This window comes from Charadrius vociferus, unplaced genomic scaffold (assembly GCF_000708025.1).
Source record: "Charadrius vociferus isolate BGI_N301 unplaced genomic scaffold, ASM70802v2 scaffold14, whole genome shotgun sequence".
NCBI classification, from domain to species: Eukaryota; Metazoa; Chordata; class Aves; order Charadriiformes; family Charadriidae; genus Charadrius; species Charadrius vociferus.
In genome coordinates, this window is record NW_009648876.1 from 10,740,722 (window position 1) to 10,749,996 (window position 9,275).

Sequence of the window (9,275 nt, forward strand, 5' to 3'; positions counted from 1 at the left end):
GGCACTGGGGCTGCGGGTGTGGGGAATGTTGCTGTGCGAAGGCAGATGCTCGGCCATGGCACCACGCGGCGTTACTGGTGCCACTAGGGGGAGGGTGGGCATGGTGTGCCAGTCCTGGGGTGGGAATTTAAAAGGCAGCCCAGCAGCGAGCTGTGGGTCTCTGTTGGACTCAGGTGGGCCCTGGGACATCCCTGTGGGGCTGGTGGGTCTCAGCTCGGTCAGCTGGCAGCTCCATGGCTGCTGTCCCACCTGTGTTTCTGCATGCTGGGGTGATGGCTGTGGTATGCTCTAGCCACTGAGTGGTTGCCTTGGGGGAGCCTTGAGCTCAGCTGCTGCTTCCCAACCCCCAGAAGCATCCTGGGGTGCTTGTGGCTCCCTGGCCAGGTGCCCCCAGGGCTGCCCGCAGCTCAGCTGCTGCTCTCACTGCCTGCTCTGGGGGCAGCCCCGGCCGGAGCAGGGAGGATGCTGGTGGCCTCTCTCCGGGTGGAAGCAAGTGCCTGCAAGCGGCACCATGTCCTCGGGAGCTCGGGCTGCTGGTCCGATTGCCCTTGGCTGCCCCGCTGTAGGAATGTGCCAGAGGTCTGTACCTTCTTGTGATTTATTGCTATGACCGTGCCTTGAATAAAATGACTTCACCCAGCCACTGCCTGGTGTCGTCACCCCCACATGTCCTGCCTGGTGGGACAGGAGAGGAGGGACCCTCGCCGCTGGAGCCTGCAAAAGTACCCCAGCCCCTTTCCGCACCTGCAGGCTGCTTTTGACTCTTCCTGGGGATGTCCCGCAGAGGCTTCAGTGGCAACAATACCACTTGGACATCTCTCCACCTCCAGGCACCTTGCCGCCCACCACAGTCCCCACAAAAGCAAAACCCAGCGAGTGGGCAGAAGCAGCGAAGGTGCAGGAGCAGGGAAGCACCCTGGCGTGTCCCTTTGGAAAGGTTGGCACAGCCCTTGGCACCATCCCAAACACTGGGGACAGGGTACAGCCCTGGCACAGGCATGTGCCTCTCCTGCCCGTCCTCTGCCAGCACTCGCCCTGCAGGCAGGGCTGGCTCAGGACGCCACCACAGGGGCACACAAGGCCTGGAAGGACTAGGAGGATGGCCTGGAGCTACTCTGGGACCACATTAAGGAGCAGGAGCAGTGGGGGGACCCATCCCATCTGGGGATGGAGCGGCTGTTCCCAAAGCTGAACTGCCCACCAGCAAGTCCCGGAGAAGTCATGGGAACAAAGGGGTGAACACCATTTTGGGAGCCTTTCTCTACGATTTGAGCAGGCAGCAGTCTTTTGCTCCCCTCCTCTCTCCCAAAACATTCTTTATACCCAAATTCCTACTTGAACGATTTGCCTCTGGTTTCAGCAGGTCCCTCCTGCCGGGCCCTCCACGGCTCCCACGGCGTGAGCCCTGCCCAGTCAGCCTGGCTTACGGCAACGTGGCAGGGGACGCAGGGAGGGCTTCTATTGGGGTGAAAAAAATGGAAAATTTAAAAACCCACTCCCCTTATCACACATCCCCACAGAGGCCTCCGCAGTTCATAATTAGTGGTAGACAGGGCTAAATGCAGGGCCTTGCTGGCGCCGGGGAGCTGAGGCCGGAGCCCCGGCTGTGAGCGAGGGCTGTAATTGCCCCCTCCCCAGCTCACAGCTCTCCCAGCCCTCGCGCTGGGGAAGCTCATCACAGCCTAATGAGGTTGTGTAAGCCCCATCACACTGTGCCTCCGGCCCTCAGAAACCCGCTCGCCTGATTACAGCCTGCTCATACAAAAGTCCCTCACAGCCGAGGCCGAGCAATTCCACGGCATCCCCTGCTGCGCCGGCCAGCGGTGGGCAGTGCCAGGAGCATCCCTGCCCAGCAGCATCCAAGGCAAAGGGGCGGTTTGTGGGAGCCATGGCAAACCTCGATGCTGGCACAGGGAGTAAAACCTGGGGGTGCTGCTGGGGTTGCCGTGCTGGTCCTTCCCTGCAGCACTGGGGTTGGTCTCCCACCAGCAGCCCTGAGGCTGGCAGCTGTGCTCCCAGCCAGAAAGCACTGGAAAATTTATTTTAGTAATGAACCACGGGGAGGATTTATTTGCATTCAGATCTCTGCTGCTCTCCTTGCCCTTCGCATGTTGCCCTGCAGAATAAGCTCCATCTTAAGCGCGGCTTTCCCAGGATGCTCACCATGATCTCCTGGGGCAGGTCTGGAATTACCAGCCCTCAGGAGATGCTATTACAGACCAGAGCTGGCTTCCCTGCTCTAGGGACCATCCTTCTTCGATGCCAAGTGCCCAACTCTCCCAGGGCTGGAAACCCACCGTGTCAAAGCTAGAACATGCCCTGGGAAGGGGGAGACAGGACCTCCTGCATCCCCACCAGCTGTTCCCTGGGGCAGGGCTGCTGGGGCAGCTCTGCAGTCCAGCTGGTGGGGTGGCTGCTGGATGGAGCCAGGCAGGACTTCGCTGTGAGGCTAAGCCCTGCTGCTTGCGGGCAACCAGCTGTGGGTCACCAGCAGCAGGTGAGACGATGCTATCTCAAACTCAGCAGCTGAACAGCAGAAAAGGGATTTTCGACTGTATGCTTAAAACTCTAATTCTGCTAGAAATCGTTACATTTGAAGGGTAATGAGCAATCAGGAGCAGGACACCTTTGCTAGCCCCTCGGCTGCTCACCCATTCAATTACAGTGCACAAACCTCCCAACAGACATTTGGTGCTGGATGCCTTCTCATGTCAGTTGAGCTGAACTACACAAGCGCTCCCAGTGACCAATAACTCCAAAGCTAGAGCCAACAAGAAACCAGTAAACCCCTCTCTGTCATCCTTTTTTTTGTTGTTTTTGGCTTACTTGGGCCTTTTATATTAAAACAAACATACCGCAGCAAAAAGGGCCGAGACTCACTGTTGTTCTTTAATAAACAGTACAGCTGGGTATAAGAGGCACGCGGACTAGTTCAGTTCTCTTGGGAGTTACACAAAACATGGTACAGAAGAGGAGAAGTCAAGGAAAGCCAGAGGGAACAGCGATGGTTTGGGGCAGTAACACCCACACCCCACCCATCACACAGCTGCCTGCTTGTCACACAGAGCCAGAATATCCCACCCATGATGTGAAGGCTGATGCCCCAGAATAAGGTTGCAAAGAGGACATCCCATTCCCAAACCCTCCTGCCCTGTACCATGCCATCACAGCTAGCGCCTCTCCCCAGCCCCAGCTCCTCCATCCCTCACTGCCTGGCACGACAATGGGAAGGACCTCACCTGACCGAGCTGATGGAGAGAGTCATGGGCCACAGTGCACAACGCCACACTGTAGGACTGCAGGAGTGGAGTCTGGTACCACAGGGAGGACAGCGAGCATCCTACATGGGGATGTTCACTGCCTGTTCCACAACACGCCTCAAGTCCCCTCCCAAACACAGCTGGAGGGCTTCTTGCTTGCTGGAAGCCTACAGCCACCACCAGGCCTGGTGGCAGGGAAGCAGAGGCCCATCTCGCAGGGCATCCCATTATCCCCTCCATGGCATGGGGCTGGGAGACTTCAGCTGCAGCTGCAAGGAGAGGGCAGCCCTCTCCTGCCCCAGAGTGGAGGACATCTGAGTATATGCATCTCTAGAACAGGACCACCTTAGTCCTCAGCACCAGGCTCCTGCTGCCCTGAAGGAGCAGCTACAAAGGGAGCTGCCTGTAACTGAATGCTTGATCCATGTCCTTGCCCTGGGGCTAGTGATGGCTGGAGACATGGTTCTGCCTGTCCCACAGTGACTTCCCCGTAAAGATGAACTTTTCTTCAAAGTGCTCAAGTTAATTTTCCCCCAGAGCCCTCAGGTGCTGCCTCTCAGTCATTTCCTGGGATATCTTCCAGCAGATGCTGTCTTCTCATCCCTGTCCCTACACAGCACTGCTGCACGCACCTCATGCTGCTCTGAAGAGGCTGTGTCTCAAGTATGGCTGAGAGGGATTACTAAAGGGTGAGGAGCTCTGCAGATGGGCACTGTGTGCAGCTGGGAAGCGCTCCAGGTCCTGACAGCATCAGCAGAGAAATTCCAGCTATGCTTCCTCTGGCCAAGAGCCAGAATGATTTCTGGAAGCTGTTGCCATGACATGATTGCAACCTTCATTTTTATTTTAAGACATCTTTTCCTTGTATTTACTTTATTCTCCTTAACACAAAGCAGTAAAGAGCCACCACTGCGGCTGCATTTCAGCTGGCTCTGTGGTTAAACCAACCAGCCAAACCAACACAAAGCCTTTCAGCTGTCAGCCCAGACCTGCTGAAAGCAGCCTCACCTTGGGATTGACGTGATCCCGCTCCTTGAAGCATCCCTAGGAAACACACTAAGTAGTGGCGAACCTGACGTGAGGAAAAGCCACTGATCCCATCCAGGGGAGAGGCAAGGCAGAAGAGAGCAGCAGAATTAACCATCCAGTAGTGACATGTTCGTTGAAGGGAGAGGGGGAAAAGCTCCCCGAAGGTTTTGGGGAGGACGGCCACATGGCACAGCATGGCCAGCTCCCACCTCTGCTGCCCCTGCCTCTGGAGGGAGCCAAATCCGCCACTGCCACAGCTGTGGGCACGACAGCACGGGAGGACCGAGCAGTGCCAGACCTGGCAGGTCTGGAGCACGGCAAAGAGGATCTCGGGCAAACAAGCCCAAGAGGCCTATGCTAGCTGTCATCTAACTAGGGAGGGTAGCAAGAGGAGGGAAGATGAGCCAGCTAAGAACCAGAGTAGGCGCCTGGGTGTTGGTGCTCCAGCTAGCCCAAAGGAACGTGGGGCAGGGTGGCATACCTGTGCTGCGGCGCTCCTAGGCTTCACTGCAGGGACGTACCTTGCCAGCCCTTAGCAAAGGCAGAGATGTGGTCATGTCGAAGCAAGGCGGAATCGCTGGGAGAGCCCCAAAGCAGGTGTGACTGGAGGAGACAGAGATGGGCTGGGGCACAGAGAAAGACAGAGGTGGAGAGAGGCAGAGAGAGCAGCGTCAGCACCCCGCCTGCCCAAGACCGCTGTGTGGTCAGGGATGGGAATGGATGGCAGCATCTAGTCCCCTTCTGGGAGGGTCTCCCAGCCGCGTCGCATGGCTTTCACCACAGCACCGTAGAGTTTGGTCCAAGCCTCCCGCACATCTGGGCTGAAGGCGGCGCCAAGGCATTTCTCCAGCATGTACAGCAAGGACTCGCCGACAGTCTGCAAACCAAACAGGGAGGCATCAAGCTCAGCACCAGGGGATGACATGCAGCCCCTTCTCTCACTTCACTGCCTTTTTGGACTCCTGCCATTGCAGGGCAGCCGGTCCTCCTCCTCCACCAGCGGGGCCAGGCCACTCCATCCCTGGCTGCTCACAGGGGACACAGAGCCAGCCCATGCCATCCCCTTCCCCTGCCCTGTGCTGGCCCTCACCCCCATGGCCCACACCCCAACCCCGGGTGAGTGGGGAGCGCAGGCGGGGAGAAAGGGCTGATACCACACATGTAACACCAGGAGAGAGGTACACGTCCGTCCTCCATGGCTCCCAGCCCCGTCCCCTAACATAGCAGTGGATCAGCAAAGCTGAGCAATGCCCAGATGCCAGGAGACCGGGTCAGACCCCAGGCTGGACGCTCAAGGACTGTCTTGCCACCTCTCAAGCCTCTCCACAGGGCACTGGTCCTCACGGAGCTGTGAGCAACCCCATCCAGGACCACCCACGCACTGAGCACAGAGCTGGTGGGGATCACTACCCCAAGCAAAGGGGACCCTGCTCCCTCTGAGGAGGACCAAAGCTAGCAGTATCAGGAGGGAACCATGCATTGGTTAGAAACCTTTCCTTCAAGCTGCCCTTCTCTGCTGTGTTGTCCAGCATTTCTGTCCGTGCTTGATGGCAGGAGTAAGCAAGGGTTTAAAATGGAAGATGGTCCTGTCTTACTGCCATGGAGGAAGCAGACTGAGCTGCAGTAACCCCATCCCAGTGCAGACACAGAGATGTGTGAGGTGAGGTCTACACAATGCATTTGGTGCAGAGGTCCAGGGGAAAGGCTGAGCCAGCAGCCCTGTGTCGCAGGAGAGATTGTAGTGTCCCAAACTGTGGTCCTCTTCAAACAGGGGAAATGCCGTGCTCCCCTCTGTCCTTTTTCCCTGGGCTTACTGGGGGAGGGTAGAAAATGAGGAGAGCTCAAGGGTTTCCCTGGTCGAGCCAACGTCACTACACAAGGATCAGCAGCTCAGGGGCTGCCCTGAGCCACCATCTTTCTCTCCAGCCAGCTGAACCCAGTAGGTGGGCACAGAGATATGGGGACAGCTGAGGGCTGCAGGCAGGGCTGCGCAAACAACGCCACACGGGGTCAAGAGAGGACGCCTCACCGAGAAAGACTCGACCTTCACACCAACTGCCTGGTGCTTCTTGCCAAGGTTGCAGAGATACTCTTCCAGGCAGGACAAGTTCTCCAGGTGGCTCACAGCAGCATCGATCACCAGCATCACCTGCAGATGCAGAGGCAGAATGGCATTAACAGCAAGGCTCTGCTGCCCTTTCAGAGGAAGAGTCTGACCTGTCTACTTCACCCTTCTCAGCCTGATGACCTCCCAGCCCAGTAGATCCCCTCTGAGCTTTCCTCTGGTCTACTGCAATCTGCGTGTCACATCAGTGAGGCATGCTGGCAGCAGCACACACCACATCCTTCCATGGGACACTGCCAGAGGTGCCACAGCAAGCAGCACTGCTGACCTCCCTGTCTCAGAGCGGGGTAACCAGCCCTATAGCAGAGCAGTTACAGGCTAAGATCTAACAGTGATGCAGTCATTACAGCTCTCAGGATCCCAGGACAACTGCAGAGGAGCCCTAAAAGTTGCCAGGACTAGAGTTTCAAACTAGAAGTTGCCAAGATGGTGCAATTGTGAATAAGGCAACTCCAATTCTAAGATGAGCCAAGGTATTTTGAGGAGATAGGGTAGAGAGTACAGCCAAGAGACCTGGTCTGGTAAAGCACATACCACCATGGTCTCCCAGGAGCACGAAGAGTCAACTGGAAACAGGACAGAGAAGGGTTAATGAGGGATGAAGGGAACAGACACACCAAATTAAGAAGGAGAGATTAAAGCCAGGACATGGTTAGCTTGGGAAAGCCAAGAGGTGGTAGAATTGTGCTCTATAATTTCAACGGGGAAATTATCTCCAACAAGAGCAAAGAGCTATTTCAGCTGAAGGCAATAATAGCAGAAGTAAAAATGGACTTATCTTTGCCAATAAACAGAGGCTGGAAAATAACAAAAAGCTTGCAGCTATCAGAGGAGCGCAGTCCTGAAACAGCCTCTTGCAAGGAATAAAGACAGGCAAGCGAGGCACCAAACTGGTTTAAAGATGGAGCCAGACAGTTTATGAAGGCATCTGCAAGCCAAGGCTGCGCTCTGCCCTGGCATGGCCACTTTTCAGGGCTCAGCAAAGGGTTTCTGCTGCACTCGGTGTAATTCTGTCCATGCATGAACTGCTCCAGAGGACATCAGCATTGCTCCTCTCCCTGTTTTGGGGGAAGGCAAATGCATATTGCAGCACTTCCCCAGAGACTATCTAAAAGATGCTGTGGGCCTTCTGGCTCTTCAGCTGCACCAACAGCCTATCCACACTAGTGGGTCCCCAGGATCTTGGCCCACTGCCCAGCTCTGTGCCACCTCCTGGTCAGCACGTGGCCAAGCAGAGGGTTTCAGGCCTTTTCTGGACAGAAGAGAGCTCACCGAGGCACTTCCACAGTAGAAGGAGGGTGCTTCCAACTTCACAAGAGGCAATCCACCCACAGATGAGTGCATGGAAATCAGCATGGTGCTTCTTACCCACCACAACGTGCATCCTCATCCCATCCTCAGTGTTGTAAGGCACTTTATCCTGGCAATAGCACCTTCTGCTAGCACGAGTAACCATCTCGGGACACCTCCCATGCGCTCCCCAGTTAGACACCCACAGTCCCAAGCCGTTGCCTAAGGGCTTCCTCCTCCACAGAAGCTGCGCTCTGGCCGTGCCACAGCCCCTCTCTCACCTTCCTGATGTGATCCAGGAACTCGGGGGCAGAGAGGCACTCCTGAGGGCTGGCAAACTGCTTGCAGTTGTACTGGAAAAGGGGCAACAGGTCAGGGTCCAAGTCAAACAACCTGCAACAGCAAGAGAGAAACCCCCATCTTCTCACTTCCTCAGCTTTATTTACAGTCCTGTTCACCCCAGGAACAATCTCAACAGCAGCACCCCCACAGCCCCCCCTCTGCCTCCCTTCCCACCTACTGATCCCTGCCCACCTGTAAAGGATCCAGAAGTTCTGAAAATCTTAGTTTGGGCCAATCCAGGTTACCTACAGTGAAAAAAAATCTGTTTCTCTAGCCCACAGCCCCAGCTCTCAGACAAGTGTTCATGGCACCTGAAGACCAGTCCCAGCTCACTGGAATTCTTCCCAGCCTGGCCTTTCTCTCCAGAGTCCTGGTCCTTGTCTCAACTCTTCCCATTCCCACTTCATCATCCCCTTGAGCCCCAAAACTCCCAAATCCGGAGAAGGGCTGCAAGCTCCAGCAGACGGCTTTCCTACTTGAACAACAGGGACATGTACAAACTCAGCTAATGCCCCATTCTCCCACACCATCACCAGCTCCCATTTTTTCCCCCCTCATCCTCCCTGCCAGTGTATGCCAGGCACATATGGGACTCAGTAGCAGCCACCCAGGGAGATCTAAAAGGCTGATGCTGTCTGTGGAGGCCACAGGGATTGCAAGACAGTCTTTCTTCTCCCCATCCTGCACATCAAACTACTGCATCCCTCTCCTCTCCGCTAAATCTCCCAAACGTTGCTGTCGCTGCTCACAGCCCTGCTCTGCAAGGTTTGGCTCCCGCCTGGCTCTGTCCCACTCCGGAAGCTGGTCATCAACTCTCCGACTGTCCTTTTTAAATGACTTTTCATAGATTTTTTTTTTCCTTTTTCTCTTCCCATGATGGAGACATTAATCTGCTTAGGAGAGGAAGGAGTTGGGTTTTAGCCCTTTCCCCCCGGCACACCATTCCCTCTGCCCTGAGACCGAATCCCTCCCCAGCGGCCAGGTCTTTGCCTGGGGCTACAGAGACCCGTGTCAGGGACAATCAGGATGTCCCTTCCGTACACTCCCCGGAGTTTGGGCGGACAAACAGCAGCTCTTCAAACAGCAGAAGTAGCGGTGACAAGGCGGGGAGTGTGGGGGGGGTGGCGATCAGCGGGCAGAAACGCACAAACCCCGCCCGCCGTCTCTCTCCCTCACCCTCCATCTCTCCCCGTTAACAAAGTTCTCACCGGCGGAAGGTGGGAAAAGGC

The 9,275-nt window shown here is 56.1% G+C and overlaps 1 protein-coding gene across 1 annotated transcript in view; it reads right to left on the reverse strand.

The window, feature by feature from the left end:
* Positions 1–5,019: 5,019 nt before the first annotated feature.
* The window catches only part of NGB (neuroglobin), a 5,681-nt gene continuing 1,425 nt past the window's right edge, over positions 5,020–9,275 (reverse strand). Inside the window, exons 2-4 of the mRNA XM_009887049.1 lie at positions 7,986–8,097; positions 6,319–6,438; positions 5,020–5,166 (exon numbers count right to left, since the gene is read on the reverse strand). Coding sequence (XP_009885351.1) covers positions 5,020–5,166; positions 6,319–6,438; positions 7,986–8,097 — 379 coding nt within the window. The remainder of the gene's footprint in view (positions 5,167–6,318; positions 6,439–7,985; positions 8,098–9,275) is intronic.